This window comes from Oncorhynchus clarkii, chromosome 20, assembly GCF_045791955.1.
Source record: "Oncorhynchus clarkii lewisi isolate Uvic-CL-2024 chromosome 20, UVic_Ocla_1.0, whole genome shotgun sequence".
Lineage (NCBI taxonomy): Eukaryota > Metazoa > Chordata > Actinopteri > Salmoniformes > Salmonidae > Oncorhynchus > Oncorhynchus clarkii.
The window spans coordinates 13,587,831-13,607,606 of NC_092166.1; the positions used below are offsets into that span (position 1 = coordinate 13,587,831).

Consider the following 19,776-nt stretch of genomic DNA (forward strand, 5'->3'; position numbering starts at 1 on the left):
AACGTACTGTAAGCTCACTCCACAGCTAGCTTGAAATGTCGCAGATGGAGAGCCATCCAACTGGTACCTTTTCAGGTGGCTCAAATGGTTGGAATGTTGTCAAGGAGGGCGATCACATGTGTTAGCAAATCAGAGGTCCCCAGTTCCAGCCAGGTATTGGCCGAATTGGTGGGAAGTGGTTTGGGCAAAGCAAGTCCCTAACATAGGCATGTGTGAGTATTCAACCCTAGCATGCAGACGTGTGTGTTGTACCCTTTTAGAGTTTATTCATGTATGAATGTGTGTCTGTGATTTACATTTTGTATTTTTTTAAATGTATTTTTTAGCATTCGAACAATTTCATCCTCCTTTCAGAACACAGAAGACATTCAGTCTGTGCTTGAACAGGAACTGGAACAGGAGCATGTAAGGTGTGCAGTGGCGTGCCATGTTAAGCTACCATATATTAAATGTCACTATTGGCTGCAGCCCGAGCTGTGAATCTGCCATCTAAATCTTTCGTGCTCCTTGAGAGGTTTATGGATGTGGCCACAGGGGTATGTTTGTGAAAAATAAATGAATGTACTTTGTGTGGGTGTCGGCGAGGAGATATTTCATCACTAACGTTAATAACATTCCCCTTAGTGCGATAGACTTTTAAAGCATTATAGTGAGTATCAGAAATTGGCGATTCCATGCCATAAATATTCAGGATATCTCTGATTGTTCTGGCAATTCTCACATACTAACTTTGTTGGGAGGAAGGATGTTTGACATGCTTTTAATTTGTATCACAAACAATTGTTGAGGAAATCATGATGAAATTGGCCATTTTTAGACCTGTACATTGCATTCGGAAAGTATTCAGACCCCTTCACCTTTTCCACAATTTGTTGCTTTACAGCCTTATTCTAAAATTGTAATAATAATACCCTCATCAATCTACACACAATACCCCATAATCCCAAAGCGAAAACAGGTTTTTATAATTTTTGCCCCCCCCAAAAAATATGTACCTTACTTACATAAGTATTCAGACCCTTTGCTATGAGACTCGAAATTGAGCTCAGGTGCATCCTGTTTCCATTGATCATCCTTGATGTTTCGACATCTTGATTGGAGTTCACCTGTGGTAAATTCAATTTATTTGACATGATTTGGAAAGGCACACACCTGTCTATATAAGGTCCTACAGTTGACAGTGCATGTCAGAGCAAAAACCAAGCCATGAGGTCGAAGGAATTGTCATAGAGCACTGAGACAGGATTATGTTGAGTCACAGATCTGGGGGAAGGGTACTAAAACAATTCTGCAGCATTGAAGGTCCCTAAGGTCCCTGTTTCCGTTCATCATCCTTGAGATGTGATTGGAATCCACCTGTGTTAAATTCAATTGATTGGACAGGATTTGGAAAGGCACACACCTGTCTATATACACTGTCAACTCTGTATATATGTTAGAGCAAAAACCAAGCCATGAGGTCGAAGGAATTGTCCGTAGAGCTCTGAGACAGGATTGTGTGGAGGCACAGATCTGGGGAAGCATACCAAAACATTTCTGCAGCATTGAAGGTCCCCAAGAACACAGTGGCCTCCATTATTCAACCACCAACAATCCCGGCCAAACTGGGGGAGAAGGGCCTTGGTCAGGGAGGTGACTGAGAACCCGATGGTCACTCTGACAGAGCTCCAGAATTCCTCTGTGGAGATGGTAGAACCTTCCAGAAGGACAACCATCTCTGCAGCACTCCACCAATCAGGCCTTTATGGTAGAGTGGCCAGACGGAAGCCACTCCTCAGTAAAAGGCACATGATGGCCGCTTGGAGTTTGCCAAAAGGTACTTAAAGGACTCTGACCGTGAGAAATAAAATTCTCTGGTCTGATGAAACCAAGATTGAACTCTTTGGCCTGAATGCCAAGCGTCATGTGTGGAGGAAACCAGGCACCGCTCCACACCTGGTGAATACCATCCCTACGGTGAACCAGTGGTGGCAGCATCATGCTGTGGGAATGTTTTTTAGCTGCAGGGACTGGGAGACTAGTCCGGAGGGAAAGACGAACAGAGCAAAAATACAGAGCATCAGGTTGGCTCAGACCCCGGCGAAGGCCCCATCCCTGCTTGAAGAATTCTGTTCTTTTTTTGACAATTTTAATGATGCACATATTGCCATTTGATTTAATTATGTCATATGTTTTACCCCCTACAACACTTTCAATGACTTTGTAGAACAGTCCTGTATGCCAAATAGAATCAAATGCTTTTTGGAAGTCGATAAAGCAAGCGTATATTTTGGTATTATTTTGGTGAACATGTTTATCTATCATATATATATATATATATATATGTGTCTCCATTCTTAAATATTGGGGTTATGAGTCCTTGATTCCAGATGTCAGGGAAATAAATAAATAAATAAATTAAACAGTTTTAATATAGCCAATTGACATTTTGCACTAGTGAGTTTGAGCATTTCATTTAGGATGCTGAGAGAGCCTTGATATAAACGGAGCGCTCAGGACCTCAGACTGGGGACGAAGGTTTACCTTCCAACAGGACAACGACCCTATGCTTCGGGACAAGTCTCTGAATGTCCTTTAGTGGCCCAGCCAAACCCCGTCAAACATCTCTGGAGAGACCTGAAAAAAGCTGTGCAGCGACACTCCCCATCCAACCTGACCAAGCTTGAGAGGATCTGCAGAGAAGAATGGAATAAACTCCCCAAATACAGGTGTGCCAAGCTTGTAGCGTCATACCCAAGAAGACTGGAGGCAGTAATCGCTGCAAAGGAGCTTCAAAAAAGTACTGAGTAAAGGCTCTGAATCCTTATGTAAATACATTTACAAAAATGTCTAAAAACCTGTTTTTGCAATGTCGTTATGGGGTATTGTGTGTAGATTGATGAGGGGGGGAAAACAATTGAATCAATTTTAGAATAAGTGATGGGCTCTGTATACTTTCTGAATGTTCTGTATGCACAAATGGTTTAGTCTGGAAAGCATGTGGCCGCCTTTATAGAATCCTCTAACACATGGAGTACATCTCGATTCTGAAATATACACTGAGTGTACAAAATATTGACATAGACTGACCAGGTGAATCCAGGTGAAAGCGATGATCTTTTTTATTGATGTCACTTGTTAAATCCACTTCAATCAGTGTAGATCAAATCAAATGTTATTTGGCACATCCGCCGAATACAGCAGGTATTCCTTAACCAACAATGCAGTTTTAAGAAAATTACGTCTTAAGTAAAAACAAATAGGAAGGGGAGAAGACTGGTTAAAGAATGATTGTTTTCCCTTGAGACAATTGAGACATGGATTGTGTATGTGTGCCTTTCAGAGGGTGAATGGGCAAGACAAAAAACTTAAGTGCCCTTTGAAGGATGCCAGGCGCACCGGTTTGTGTCAAGAACTGCAACCCTGCTGGGTTTTTCTACAGTTTTCCGTGTGTATCAAGAATGGTCCAACGCCCAAAGGACATCCAGCCAACTTGACACAGTTCTGGGAAGCATTGGAGTCAACATTGGCCACCAGCATCCCTGTGGAATGCTTTTGACACCTTGTAGAGTCCATGCCCAAAAAAATATAGTCTGTTCTGAGGGAAAAAGAAGGTGGTGCAACTCAATATTATGAAGGTTTTCACATTAATGTATTAAGAATTAGAGGTTTTGCATCAGTCATTGCCCAAGTAAAAATAGCCTTTGAATGACTAAAGGAATCACCCATCATATTTTTACGCTATTAAAATTCTCAGAATTTAATAACTTGTACAATTTCTATCATCTCTATCAGGAAACCTGACAAAACAGGCTGACTGGGCAGGGAGCTTATATTCATGAGCTCACCTTGACTGACTGCTCTTTGAAACACCCTTGTGGTCGTTGCCAGGTAACAAGGTAAACAATGAGCTACATCATTGATAACCAGGTAAACAATGGGCTACATGTCATTCCGAGCCTAAATAGTATACCTCAACCCTTTTTCTCTGCAAAATGCTCTCATGGTCAACAGAGCTGATCAAAGACTGTTGGATATGAGACAAACCGCAGCAATACACAATTACATTTCTATTGTTTTGTAAGTAATTACAGAATACAGTTCACCATAATGAATAAACTCTGAGTCAGCTTAGACAAGGGAATATACATGAAAACAGCGTAACATAAGTGTACTAGAAAATGTGTTGGTGCCTCTGCATTAGCATCATCAATGACAATCTGTTCAGAATGATGTATTTATGGGACATTTATTTGATCATTTACATTAGGTCAGCATAGACAAAATATTTCTCAACATGAACACTCATGAGAAATAATGGTGAGACATCATATGACAAAAAAAAAGCAATTTTGAGCCACTCATCTCCCATCAGAATGCTTGAAAATAACAATACACAGTATCAAAATTTGATATCACGTAAAAGTGAATTACTCAGACTTTAGGTATTGCAGCCAACTACAGAGATTGATGGTGAGGGGAGCTGCAGAGGAGGGAGACCCAGGTACCCCACATCAATCAAGCAGACTTCAGTCACCCACTTGGCTTCAGTCTTCCCCAAGATGAAACCGGGAGACAAATCCAGCTGTGGCCTCCTCCTTGTCAGGCCTCTCACACTGGGCAGACGGGTCCTGTGATGGGCAGCTCGCACAGCTTCCCCACATAGGGTGCTGATCAGTGACCTCGCTGGGGAGGAGATCCAGGAGCCTTTCTACGTAGCCTGTGTTTTTGAAAAGTGAAATGTTTGTTAAATGGGGAGTGAACTTAATTTCCTTTTATCTACTGATGCTATCAATTTATTGATGTAGTGATCTACTCATTCTACAATGTGTTTTCTGGTATTTTTGAAGTACTCAATTTCAAATATGCAATATTTGGTCGTGCACTTTTTTGTGAAACTTTTCAATGTTTGTATTTGGAAATTTGTTGTGCCTGAAATGCTCAATTGATTTGAAGTGAATAACTAAAAATAATAATTGATCACATTTATATAGCGCTTTCCATAGATTCTCAACGCGCTCCAAGAGCAAAAAACAGACCAGCAATATATGACAGGTCAACCAATATGACTTACAGTATGTTGGGTCTGTTGTCACAGGCTTCTCAGCATATCCCGTCTTCTTTGCCTTGGGAAAACTGATTTTGTATCACAGCATTCCTGCTGGTGTGTTTGCCTGGGAAGCTGTGCAGACAGAGTAGATGTTGAATTTTCTAAAATGTCTATCATTATAGCTTGATGATAGTGGGAAAGACAAAAGGAGATGGAAAGTGTGATAATAATACCCAACAAACTCCTTTTATGGTCAACATTCCTGCGTTTCGGCTGTGTGCTGGCACTACTCAGACGCAACGTAGGGGGCTGAAAGCCTTATGTTGGATCTTAAAATGTGGTCGGCGGCTCCATATGGATTGTCTGATGCAATTGCGGATCCTCCAGTGGCACGCGGATCCTCCAGAGGCACGCGGACGCCAACTTGAGCTCTGAACCGCAAATGTTGTAACCATGTGGAGGCTCCGTATAGCTTCGCATTGACGTGATTGGTTGATGGTAGGTGGGGGTGGGAGGTCCAGTATAAGCACACACTCACTTCTTTGACAACTTTCCTCACAACAGCTCAGTGCTGCTCTGTGAAGCTCAAGAAGTAAATGCTGCACTGCCAATGCTGGCGTCGTAGTGACTTATCAGGTGTGTTACAGAAAATATATCGTTCACAAGTCAAAACAGCCACAGTTCCAGCCACAGCCACCGAGTCAGACTTACGTTATGGTCAGCCCTTGCAAGATCCACTGTCAATAATGGCACAGCATCCGTCTTCAGGTTTAGCGTCCTGGCAAGATCTATCGAATGTCCTCACCAGTTGATAAAGCAACTTCGATCTAAATGTACACTGCACTTACATGATCGTAATTTTCAGTGGAGCCTGAAATGAAAAGCAGCCACTGCTGTCAAATGTTAATTCTTCGGAAAATAGTGTAAATTTAAATGAATGCTATGGCATCCAGTCACAACATTGTGCTTTTTCTGCCATGCTGGTAAATACAGTAGCTAGCTAGCTAAAAGTCACAACACACATGAAAAGGGTTTAGTTTGCTTGAGCTATCTTACAGTTTGTAAACAAAGCCGTATAATGCGCACGTGATGACGGTTTTGAGGCGTTACATATTTAAATGAGTTAAGATTTATAAGATGCTCTCCCGAGTGGAGCAGCGCTCTAATGCACTGCGTCGCAGTGCTTGAGGTGCCACTACAGACCCGGGTTTGATTCCAGGCAGTGTCACAACCGGCCGTGACCGGGAGTCCCATAGAGTGGTGCACAATTGGCCCAGCGTTGTCCAGGTTAGGGGAGGGTTTGGCTGGGTGGGCTTTACTTGGCTCATTGCGCTCATAGCGACTCCTTGTGCAGGCTGACTTCGGTCATCAGTTAAGTGGTGCTTCCGCCGACACATTGGTGCTGCTGGCTTCTAAAACGACATTCATCATAAAAAGAAAACAATAGAACTGTCAAACATCCTTTCTCCCATTCAAGTTTATATGTAAGAATTGCAAGAAAAATCTATTGTGTGTGTCAATGACTACGTGCCTATGGTTTTGATGTCCATGTTTAATAATGCCTGCTGTGTGTTTTGTGGCTGCAATATATCAGGCCATTTAAAACTGAGTTCAAACTGATACATTGGTGCGATTTAAAAAAAAAAGAAAAAAAAAGGCTAACCTTCCAAAACACGCAGGCCTATCTTTTTTTTTTTTGTGTGTGTGTGTGTGTGTGTAAAGCAGACGTCTCTGCCTGTCAGGCTTTCATTGATTGCAGCACTGCAAATCGACTGGCCCATTTTGTTGGCAGCGTGATGTAATTTGTACCAATTTACAGGGTGTTAGTGCTGTTTTTACCTTTCACTGATGGTTTACTGCTGCTACAGAGAGGAGGATGGAGGGGTGGGAGGAGGGATGGAGGGGTGGGAGGAGGGATGGAGGGGTGGGAGGAGGGACAGAGTAAGGAAGAGTTTCTTTAGCCTAACAGGAGAGAGGGAATGATGGATTCAAATAAATGGAAGAGGGAGTTTTCCCACGTTTCTTGTTCTCTTTATATGGTCCAATGGGAGTAACGGGCCGCTTTCAGACGGAGTATAACTTCTTCTCTCTTAAAGACCAATCATGCTGTGGAATTCAGTCTATATTTTGACATAACACTAAATAATGACATACTGCATACAATCTACCTACCCCTGGCATATCCTCACATGGAATGAATCTCAACTATGTAGACACTAAAGGTTGTTTGGAATAGTTTGTATAGTCTTCAGTCTTCACTGCAGTTCACCCCTAGCAACACACACACACACACACACACACACACACACACACACACACACCTCTAATTGGAACCAGGGTTGCTACAAGCCTGTGTTTGTCTGTGTAAACTCATTGCTTTGGATTCCCATTAACAGACTGGTCTAGGTTCTTCCTCCTGTAAAGCTGACCGACTCTGTTTGGTCATTTGTTCATGTTCCAGACATTATTATGGGGAGTGAGGAGTTTTCCCTAGGACTGTGCGTGTGTGGCTGTTCCTAGGTAATGACTGTGAGAAGAATGTCAGCCTGATGAACTGTGTGTGTGTGTGTGTGTGTACAGTGCCTTCATACACTTTGACTTATTTCAGATTTTGTTGTGTTACAGCCTGAATTCAAAATGTTTGCGATTTGTTTGTTTTGTTTTTATCCATCTACTACAATGCCTATGATGACAAAGTGAAAACATGTTTTCAGACATTTTTGCTAATGTTTTAAAAATGAAATACAGAAATATCTCATTTACATAAGTATTCACACCCCTGAGTCAGTACTTTGTAGAAGCACCTTTGTCAGTGATTACAGCTGTGAGTCTTTTTGGGGTAAATCTCTAAGAGCTTTCCACACCTGGATTGTGCAACATTTACCCATTATTCTTGTTAAAAGCTCTGTCAAATTGGTTGTTGATCATTGCTAGACAACCATTTTCAGGTTTTACTATAGATTCTCAAGAAGATTTCAGTCAAAACTGTAACTCAGCCACCTTGGAACATTCACTGTCTTGGAAACCAATTCCAGTGCAGATTTGGCCTTGTGTTTTAGGTTATTGTCTTACTGAGAGGTGAATTCATCTCCCAGTGTCTGGTGGAAAGCAGGCAACCAGGTTTTCCTCTAGGATTTTGTGCTTAGCCCCATTCTGTTTCTTTTTCATCCTGAGAAACTCCCCACTCCTTAACGATTACAAGCATACCTATAACATGATACAGCCACCACTATGCTTGAAAATATAGAGAGTGGCCTTCCGGGTGGCGCAGTGGTTAAGGGCGCTGTACTGCAGCGCCAGCTGTGCCATCAGAGTCCCTGGGTTCGCGCCCAGACTCTGTCGTAACCGGCCGCGACCGGGAGGTCCGTGGGGCGACGCACAATTGGCCTAGCGTCGCCCGATTTAGGGAGGGGTGTCCTTGTGGCGGGCTGGGCGCAGTGTACGCTAACCAAGGTGGCCAGGTGCACGGTGTTTCCTCCGGCGCATTGGTGCGGCTGGCTTCCGGGTTGGATGTGCGCTGTGTTAAAGAAGGCTATGGCTATGGCTATGGCCTGGCTATGAGGCAGAGGGCAACTATAATGTGTAGACTTTCCCCGATACAGTTTATAAGAATGTCTCAGATGACAAACGAACTGACATCATATTCATAAGTACCAACGCATATTTTCAACTGGTTGGATTACCGAAATATGGTTCCTTTCTCACCCATCTTTTGATGTTCCCCCACTCTCTAGGCTTTTCAAGAGTCCTTCAGTAGAGTCAAGAGATGAAAGGGAGAAAGGTATTTATGGGGGGGTCATAAACCTTACCCACAGGCCAACGTCATGACAAAGGAGATGGCCATGCTCATGTCAGTGTAACAACAAAACATATTCTCAATTGCCGTGAGTGTGTGTGCCTGACACCTCTGCTGTCTGCTCCCCTAACTGCCACACCTGTCTAACCCAGCTAAACGAAGGGATGATGACAGAAGAGCACTCTCCTAAATGAATCAGCAGAAGTCTGGGGGAACCATGAAGTGTGCCAGAGACATGAGAAAAATAGGGGAAGAGAGGGCATGTGTAAACAGCAGCTGTGTTGCAGCTCTTCACGCCAAACACCGTGTCCAGGTCCCTTCAGAGGGGTAACCGTGGTAATGAAGACCGTGGTGAAGCAACCCCTTGACAACGAGTGTAACACGTAGGTTGCCAGCCACATGCCCTCCCAAACTGGTTCTGGGCCAGCTGAGTAGAGGAGCCATCTGGGGGGAGAGGGGATAAGTGGACATGAGCGCGTGCACACACACACACACACACAGACACAAACTGAACTCTGGTGCCACACACACACAGACACAGACACAAACTGAACTCTGGTGCCACACACACACACAGACACAAACTGAACTCTGGTGCCACACACACACACACAGACACAAACTGAACTCTGGTGCCACACACACACACACACACAGACACAAACTGAACTCTGGTGCCACACACACAGACACAGACACACTCTCTGCTCTCATGATGTCATTCCTCTTCTCATTTGATGGGAGGAAGACAGAGAGAGAGAGAGAGAGAGAGAGAGGGGTGAGCCAGGGCTGTCTGGTCACCCTCCTTCCTGTTAACTTACATAGACAGACCTCTCTCTTTCAGGCTGTGTCTTCCCTCCCTGTGTCGGAGTGTTGACTGTTTTACTGTGTCTGTGCTTACCTTAGCTTACATAGCAACAGTAGACCTCTCTTTCACAGTCTGACATCTGTGTGTCCAGTACAGTACCGTTCCGTATTTACTGTAACTGTCAGCTGTGTATACTTTTGTGTGTCTTTACCCCCAAGAGGTGCGTCAGTGCCACTTCCCAGTCTGAGGTATGAGTGTACCTTTCCCTGTGTTCAGGAAGTTACGTATACATCACTTCAGCTGAGCAGGAACTGTGTGTGTGTGTGTGTGTGTGTGTGTGTGTCTGTCTGTCTGTTTGTGTGCATGCGTGCAGCCAAGTGGGACCTGTGTGAGTTTGTGTGTGTGTTTGTCGGAACAGGAACTGCCTGCTAGCGTTATGTAGAGCCCTAGTGTTTTTAACTTATTATCAGCCAATCTTATATGATCTCCTAGTTCAGTGTTCTTTTTCACATCACCTCTGATTAATGATGTTTTGGCTGTGGCAAACAGGGACTTTGTTTGAAGAGTTTTTTTTTAGGCCCGGGAAGCTCAAAGAATTGGGGCAATAAATTATTACCTTTTTTTCCCTTCCTGTTTTTGCCAACTCTGCTCCTTTTCTAAAAGGCGCTCATTAAAAATGCATTATCTAAATGAACGCTAGCCGCCTCTGAGTTGTAGTCTTGGCTGTAGAGGAACACCACTCAGGATGCTTTAACCCTTTACACTCCTGGGAATTGGCCAATATGGATAAGGGCTGGGAATTGGCCAATATGGATAAGGGCTGGGAATTGGCCAATATGGATAAGGGCTGGGAATTGGCCAATATGGATAAGGGCTGGGAATTGGCCAATGTGGATAAGGGCTGGGAATTGGCCAATGTGGATAAGGGCTGGGAATTGGCCAATGTGGATAAGGGCTGGGAATTGGCCAATATGGATAAGGGCTGGGAATTGGCCAATATGGATAAGGGCTGGGAATTGGCCAATATGGATGAGGGCTGGGAATTGGCCAATGTGGATGAGGGCTGGGAATTGGCCAATGTGGATGAGGGCTGGGAATTGGCCAATGTGGATGAGGGCTGGGAATTGGCCAATATGGATAAGTGCTGGGAATTGCCAGGGACTTCACGATATTACCATGATACTTCGGTGCCGATATGATATGTACTGCAATTCTCTATGTATGGCGATTTGATGTTCCAAACATAAATACTCACCATATATATGGGATGGCGGGGTAGCCTAGTGGTTAGAGTGTTGGGCTAGTAACCGAAAGTTCGAATCCCCGAGCTGACAAGGTACAAATCTGTCGTTCTGCCCCTGAACAAGGCCGTTAACCCACTGTTCCTAGGCCGTCATTGAAAATAAGAATTTGTTCTTAACTGACTTGCCTAGTTAAATAAAGGTAAAATAAATATACGTCAGCTGCAGAGGGACAAGAGAGAGCCATGACAAAATAAGTTTTGATCAGTCATGGGGGAATTTTTTTTGTTGAGTTTTTGTGCAGGTACAGCCAACTAGCACAAAGATATTACGATATTGTCAAATTGATACGACCCCCCCACCCCCTCCCCATCACAAAATATATTTCTCACAGAATAGATATGAAAAGCATATTCAATGCACTTTTATGACTCAAAGAAGAGTCCTTTTTGAACTCTCCTAGTTGTGCCGTTGAGAAACTAGAGCAAGCACACTTGTAGTTGTTTTGCTTGGAGCTCAGCCCTGCACCTCCGCTTCACACAATTAGTTGTTTATGCAATCCAAAAACGGGCCATTATAAATGGTAATCTGGGTCAGGTGGGCATCATTTGAAATCTTGTTCTATTGCCAACATGAATAGCTAAGTTATGATCTGACAGTGTTCAACTTTTACAGGGCAGTTCAGAGAAACAGATGGGAATCTTGGTACGCATAGAAAGGAGTCATATGTGCATTCAGGTGCCTGTTCCTCTATGAATAGAAAAAACATTGATCATAAACATTGACACTTCACATTTCCATATCATAAAACTCATGTAATATAAAGTGCACATTTGGATGTTTGGCTTGCTCGTATGACATCAAAGCGGTATTTATTATAATCGTCAATGTCTCATCTTTCATAATAGAATAGTCCTCTTAATTTACTGCATTTCCTTCAGACGATAATTTTTTTCAAAAGCTTCCTATTTAGCGGGAGTGACGGGGGTAACTTCTTGTCTTGTGTGGTGCTAAAGTTCAGAACGGCTGTCAGTCAACTCAGACAGCGCTGTGAGGCGCAGAGCCTGAGCGCTGACATCATCATTTAGAGAATGTTCATGTACAGCCACTGCGTTCCAATTTAGGCACTTATTTTTATTTATTTAACCTTTATTTTATCAGGGAGTCATGCTGAGACCAAGGTCTCTTTTACAGATGAACCCTGAATTACACAAATTACAGAAAATATACACAATATAAATACAAAATGCAGGGAGAATGAAAGAAAAACCAGTGTCCAAATCTGCCATTTTCAACCTGTATATGGGTACGAATGTAGAGGGTTAACAGTATGTGTGTGGGCATCTGTACTCTTTGATGCAGAAGTTGAAAGAGTAGGCCTACCTTCCATCAGTGTGTATGTGTGTGGGTGTGTTAGTCTGGAAAGGGGGTAGGTTAGTCAGGAAGTGTTTGTTTGCAGTACACCCGTCCCTTTCGTTTATTTGTTCCTGTTAACACCCACACATGTTTGTGTTTTGCATAAAGAGCTGTGGAGTAGCCTTCATACTACCCCCTGATCTACTCTGTTATCTCTCTCTCGCTCCCTCTCTCGCTGCCCTTCCACCTCTCTCCATCTTTTTCTCTGTCGTTCACACTTTGTCTCTGTCTGTCTCTCTCTCTCTCCCTGTCTGTCTTGTCTGGCTGTCTCTCTCTCTCCCTGTCTGTCTTGTCTGGCTGTCTCTCTCTCTCTCCCTGTCTGTCTTGTCTGGCTGTCTCTCTCTCTCTCCCTGTCTGTCTTGTCTGGCTGTCTCTCTCTCTCTAGTACTTTGTGTGACTGTGTTTTTCAGGGAGGCAGTGATTTCGGCCAGAACAGAGTAGTCATAACAATCTGTAACCTTACATGTACTCACATTCTCCTCTCTCTGCGCTCTCCTCGCAGGCGTGTCTTCGTTGGCCCCTTTTGAAGGCGGCTTTGTGGCGTGAGCCTGCAACAGGAGTGCATCATCACCACTCCCTGTGGTTCCCCTGGTTACTGCACTGAAAATCCGCTTTGATGAGGTAACGCCGGGGCGACGGAGCACCAAACCGACCCAAACTAACAGCTTCCTCCTCCCCCCTTTTCACTCCCCCTTTCTCACCGCCACCATGGGCCAGAAAATCTCTGGCGGCATCAAGTCAGTGGACAGTCGCGGCGAGGGCGGCTCACCCTCGTTCCGTCCCTCGGCCCACCGCCGGCTCCTCCATCCCGAGCTGCGGGGCCCTGACTTCCATAAGCCACCACGGTTGGACCTACTTCTAGACATGCCCGCCGCGCCTCCAGACCTACAGCTCCGCCACGCCTGGAACCCAGAGGATCGCTCACTCAACGTCTTCATCAAGGAGGAGGACAAACTGACCTTCCACCGCCACCCTGTAGCCCAGAGCACCGACTGCATCCGCGGTCAAGTGGGCTACACGCGGGGACTTCACGTCTGGCGGATCCACTGGCCAGTGAGACAGCGAGGAACACACGCCGTGGTGGGAGTTGCCACCGCTGACGCCCCCTTACACTCGGTCGGCTACATGGCGCTAGTGGGCAGTGACTCAGAGTCCTGGGGGTGGGACTTGGGCAGGAACCGACTGTACCATGACAGTAAGAACCGGGCCCAGGCTTCCCTACCTTCATATCCGTGTTTCTTAGAGCCCGAGGAGGCTTTCGTATTGCCGGACGCTCTTCTAGTGGTGTTGGATATGGACGAGGGCACGTTGAGTTTCACGGTGGACGGACAGTACCTGGGAGTGGCGTTCAGAGGCCTGAAGGGAAAGAAGCTGTACCCCATCGTCAGCGCCGTGTGGGGCCACTGCGAGATCAGCATGAGATACGTCAACGGACTGGATCGTAAGTGTCCTCTCCTCTTTAATCTCTCGTTCTACTGTCTCTCACAGGAATGAATAAGTAGAGGTCTAGACGTGCCTTGTATTTTGCGTCATTATATACAGTTGAAGTTGGAAGTTTACATACACCTTAGCCAAATACATTTAAACTCAGTTTTTCACAATTCCTGACATTTAATCCTAGTAACAATTCCCTGTTTTAGTTCAGTTAGGATTACCACTTTATTTTAAGAATGTGAAATGTCAGAATAATTGCTCCCAAGGATGAACCAGACTTGTGGAGGTCTAGAATGAGGTCTTGGCTGATTTATTTTGATTTTCCCATGATGTCAAGCAAAGAGGCACTGAGTTTGAAGGTAGGCCTTGAAATACATCCACAGGTACACCTCCAATTGACTCAAATTATGTCAATTAGCCTAACAGAAGCTTCTAGAGCCATGATGGAATTTTCCAAGCTGTTTAAAGGCACAGTCAACTTTGTGTATGTTAACTTCTGACCCACTGGATTTGTGATACAGTGAAATAGTCTATCTGTAAACAATTGTTGGAAAAATGTGTTGTGTCATGCACAAAGTAGATGTCCTAACAACTTGCCAAAACTATAGCTTGTTAACAAGAAATTTGTGGAGTGGTTGAAAAACTAGTTTTAACGACTCCAACCTAAGTGTATGTAAACTTCCGACTGTAAGATGGTAATACAATAGTAATACAATAGTAATACAATAATACCTGGGGGTACAGTAATAGTAGAAAAATTGCTAAATTAGCTTCCTCTACACCTCTTCATTACCACTGATCTGAGAAGCATGGTGGGAGGTATTTTTAACCAAAGTGATCATGGAGGGGAACCGATGAGGAAAGCAAAGCCCTTTGAAGGCAACATAGAACATGGAACTTTACCTTCAGTCATTATTGGATGCTTTCCTGGAAAAGATACAATGACTGTTCAGAACATGAGAGGGCAGATCCTGAAGCAAAGCAGAAGCTACGGTATCTGATTCGGTCGTTATAGACCGATGTAGAGATAGTGGAGACACTGAAGTCATTTAGCTTGGCAATGAACAGGGTTCTTTGTTTCCTGCACTGTTAACATTTTATTTAGATGATTTGCTAACAACACATAGTCATATCACTTTGAGATATTACATAAGATAGTGTAGAAGCATTATATCCATTCCAAATGATTAAGGATATAAAATAAAACACTTAAGACTTCTATGATGGTCTTATATTGACCAGATATTGACCTGGTTAAGCTAGGTGGCTTGACCAATGGTCCCTTTACGTAATGAGCAATGCTGTCGATGTGGAAGTGCTGAGTTGTTGAGGACACCAACGTACTCCGAGGCCCAGCAGCTCCGTGTTGTTTCTGGTTACATAAGACAACACCTCACACATTTTATTTTTTTTACTTGAGGAATACTTCACCAAACTATTTAGTTAGATGTATAACTGCACAATGAAACCATTCTTGGCAAAAACATCAACATTTATTACAGATATCTTTAGATTCCTTCTGGGAGTTTTGAGGAAGTGAAAAAAGGTTTCCGTGTCTGCAGTGTCTCATTGGGGAAACATAATTAACCAAAAGCAGAATCGGTCAGGAAACACACCTCCAAGACTGAAATCTGTTTTTCCAATTGGCATGTTTATTCACTCTCTAACCACTCTCCCTCCATAGAATATAATTCTCATCGCATAGTGCATGTGTGTGGCGAGAATCACCGGGTGTTCCTCTGGTCTCAGTCTAAACACTTTGAAGAACATGTTTAAACTCCCTCTCCCCACACACCTGCAAAGACTGTTTTTATAACACACACTTTTGATCTGACTTTTGGGTCTGCGAAGTTTAGGGTTCAAAACTAAACTTGGATCCACATTAAGTAGCCATGATATCCTTTGCCACCTTTGTCGTACGACAAACGTACGTGAAACAGTCATGACTATTCAACAAACAATATCATTTTCAAGTTTCTTTCCAGCGAATTTCTTAGTTCCATGATTGTATAACTAGCAAAGGAGTTTCGAAGTTGAGGGTGCAGTATTAATGCATTTTGGCAAGTTTGACGAAAACAAGCATAGTTCAGCTAGTTTAATCAGGGAAAACCGGGGAAGACCTACTCGGGACAGGATGTAGCTGGATGCACATTAGGCTAATTCAGGACACCGATTGTAGTTTATATGCCCTGATATCAGGAGCTGATGGCGCAAAGTATGATAAACGATTCAGAGACTGAAACTAATTCATTAGATGGCAAATATTAAAGGAGACCGAATTGATATACAATCCCGAAATCAGCTGTAACTATCAATAATAAAACAAAGCTTACAATGTTTGAGTGAACATGAATCCAGAAAATGAATGGTGAAGTCACTTCCGGATTTGGTAGACTCCTCCTCTTTCTCCTCAGTCTATGGATTTTCTAGTTTCCATGAAACAGCTGCCTGTGTTAGCTGTCAAGTTAGTGTAGTGTCCTTTGCTAGCAAGCTACATTAACTAGCTAGCCACATTAGCTCGCTATATTGTGCTAGCTAGCAAATATGCTAACATTAGCTAGCTAATCATTTGGCTATGGGCTGGCACTGGCAGTGTGGGATTATGGAGAGTGAATTAAATAGTTTCTAAATCATCTTGCTAGTTAGTCATCTAGATGTGGTCATATAGCTAGTATCAACATGGGCTTTCTACAAAATAGCAAGATTAGTACAGATAACTTGGAATCTAGACCATAAGCAATACGCATGGATATTCATTGCTAAACAACACTACTGCCACCTTCTGGTTTGGAGTATTTTAACAAGGCTAAGTGGATGAAGACGTCCAAGGTCTTTGCTGTGTGAACACAAAATAGATTTACTGCCGACGCTGTTCATAGGTGCTAAGTACTGCCAGCAGGTGTGCCTTTGACAATCCTACCTGTGTGTCTGAGGTTTGTCGCGTCTTTTCATGCTAGACGAGTCACTTCACATCTCTGCTGCTAACACACTGATCTTTCTTTGAAGTTCTCAGCTTTTTAGGTAGTGAAACCTATTGTTTTCACACCACCTGAGCACATTACACGAAACCCCGTGTTACAAATCTGGTGTTGTGCATCTTTTTTCCCTTGTCCCTTTTTTGTGCCACAGTGGACATTGGCTTATGTTGGTCTTTTCCTGGGTTAGGCCCTGTTTAAAGCAGCCCATTTATAATCCAAAGTGGTTTAACTTAACAGTTCACATTTACCGGTCCTGCTGTGGAATTTCACGGATATGAACAGCAAAGGTCTAGGTCTGAGAATCTCTAAGCCTGTTCAAAGCACCAATTGAAAAGTATTTTCTATGCTTGGAAATGGTTACGGCAGTTGTGTACTTCCAAGCTTAGTGTGGAAAAAGTGGAATGAATGTTGAAAGCTCTTGTCCTTGAAAGGTAGTCGTTCTAAAGAATTGGTTTGATGGTGTACAGTCGGAGGTTGAAAGCCTCCGCTAAAGAGAAGATGTATGACGTTTCACTTTAAGGATGAGACATGGTGTGTGTGAATATGTGTGTCTGCATGGAACTGCAGCCTGATATGTTTATGCAGGTTTTGTGTGCAGATGTGCAGCGTGTGATAAGAATGCTTTCAATTTACTGCTAAACAATGCGGAAGGTAGATCCCGTGTGTCAGATGCAATTTTTGGGGAGATAAATTAATAAATGCAAATGTGGAGATGGGAAATCCAGTTGCCCTCCAGAGGTGTGTGTTGTGTGTTTGTCGTACTACAGTTTTTTTCTTTTCAGGAATAGAAATTAAATGAAAAAATAGATGCACATTTTGAGCACTGCCAACAACTGATGATTAAAATGTTGGAATTGAGATTAAGTTTGAATAAAGCTAGCTGCAGCTGCTGTTTAGCACGCATGACTCACTGTTATGAAGTCATCATGGATGTCTGTCTGCCGCTGGGATGACGTGTGTGTGTGTGTGTGTGTGTGCGCGCGTTAATTTGTCTCTGTGGGTGCATGTCCTTTGTGTGATTTTGTGCTTGTTCGTGTGTGTGTGTCTTGGTACACAGTATGTTTTCTTGTCCCCATGGGAATCTGTAGACCGTGTGTGTGTGTGGACAGAGTGTGTTGAATTGATGTGCGTGAGTGAAAGGTCTGAAAGTACTGATTGTGTTGAGCTTTCAGAGCAGGCAGAGGAGGGTAAAGGAGGGAGGCTGGAGGAGGGATAGAGCGACTCTGCTGTCCAGTGTCTGTATTGAATGTTACACACAGTGGGCTTTGGCTGAGACACAGGCAGGCACTGTCTGTACTCAATGTGCATCATTTTATCATGTGCCTTTGTCCCATCCAGGAATGCTCACAGAGCCCCAGTGTCATGACCAGCGAGATGTGACTGGCATATGTCTTGTGTGTGTGTGTATGAGGTAAAGGTGAGAGCGTCTGTCAAACAGGGAGCCGTGTGTGTCCACAGAACCCCAGTGTGTGCATGTGTGTGATCGGTGGGCTGAATCTGATAGGCGCTTTGCTACTGATGGGGTCTCCTCTCTGGTGCCCAGGAAAGTATGTCAGGAAGCTGGTAGACCACACACACACACACACACACACACACACACACACACACACACACACACACACATACAGCCTGCAATAAAAAAATGCCTGCGCACAAATCCAATCAAATTTTATGTGTCACATACAGTTGAAGTCGGAAGTTTACATACGCTTAGGTTGGAGTCATTAAAACTTGTTTTTCAACCACTCCACAAATTTCTTTTTAACAAACTATAGTTCTGGCAAGTCGGTTAGGACATTACTTTGTGCATGACACAACACATTTTTCCAACAATTGTTTACAGATAGATTACTTCACTTATAATTCACTGTATCACAAATCCAGTGGTTCAGAAGTTAACATACACAAAGTTGACTGTGCCTTTGAACAGCTTGTAAAATTATGTCATGGCTGTAGAAGCTTCTGATAGGCTAATTGACCTCATTTGAGTCAATTGGAGGTGTACCTGTGGATGTATTTCAAGGCCTACCTTCAAACTCAGTGCCTCTTTGCTTGACATCATGGGAAAATCAAAAAAAATCAGCCAAGACCTCACAATTTTTTTTTTTTAGACCTCCACAAGTCTGGTTCATCCTTAGGAGCAATTTCCAAATGCCTGAAGGTACCACGTTCATCTGTACAAACAATAGTACGCAAGTATAAACACCATGGGACCACGCTGTCATCATACCGCTCAGGAAGGATACTCATTCTGTCTCCTAGAGATGAACGTACTTTGATGCGAAAAGTGCAAATCAATCCCAGAACAGCAGCAAAGGACCGTGTGAAAACGCTGGAGGAAACAGGTACAAAAGTATCTATATCCACAGTAAAATGAGTCCTATATCGACCGAACCTGAGAGGCTGCTCAGCAAGGAAGAAGCCACTGCTCCAAAATTGCCATTAAAAAAGCCAGACTACGGTTTGCAACTGCACATGGTGACAAAGATTATACTTTTTGGAGAAATGTCCTCTCTTCTGATTAAACAAAAATAGAACTCTTTGGCCATAATGACCATCGTTATGTTTGGAGGAAAAAGGGGGAGGCCTGCAAGCTGAAGAACACCATCCCAACCGTGAAGCACGGGGGTGGTAACATCATGTTGTGGGGGTGCTTTGCTGAAGGAGGGACTGGTGCACTTCACAAAATAGATGGCATCATGAGGCAGTAAAATTAAGTGGATATATTGAAGCAACATCTCAAGACATCAGTCAGGAAGTTAAAGCTTGGTCGCAAATGGATCTTCCAAATGGACAATGACCCCAAGCATACTTCCAAAGTTGTGTCAAATTGGCTTATGGACAACAAAATCAAGGTATTGAAGTGGCCATCACAAAGCCCTGACCTCAACCCTATAGAAAATGTGTGGGCAGAACTGAAAAAGCATGTGTGAGCAAGGAGGCCTATACAAACCTGACTCAGTTACACCAGCTCTGTGAGGAGGAATGGGCCAAAATTCAGCAAACTTATTGTGGGAAGCTTGTGGAAGGCTACCTGAAGCATTTGACCCAAGTCAAACAATTTAAAGGCAAGC

The 19,776-nt window shown here is 43.6% G+C and overlaps 1 protein-coding gene across 4 annotated transcripts in view; it reads left to right on the forward strand.

The window, feature by feature from the left end:
- Nucleotides 1-19,776, forward strand: part of LOC139375953 (SPRY domain-containing SOCS box protein 4-like) — a 131,322-nt gene that overhangs the window by 45,156 nt on the left and 66,390 nt on the right. For all 4 annotated transcript variants that reach the window (XM_071117934.1, XM_071117932.1, XM_071117935.1 and 1 more), the window contains one exon: nt 12,793-13,731. In XM_071117934.1, the coding sequence (XP_070974035.1) occupies nt 12,999-13,731 (733 nt within the window). In that variant the 5' untranslated portion in view covers nt 12,793-12,998. The remainder of the gene's footprint in view (nt 1-12,792; nt 13,732-19,776) is intronic.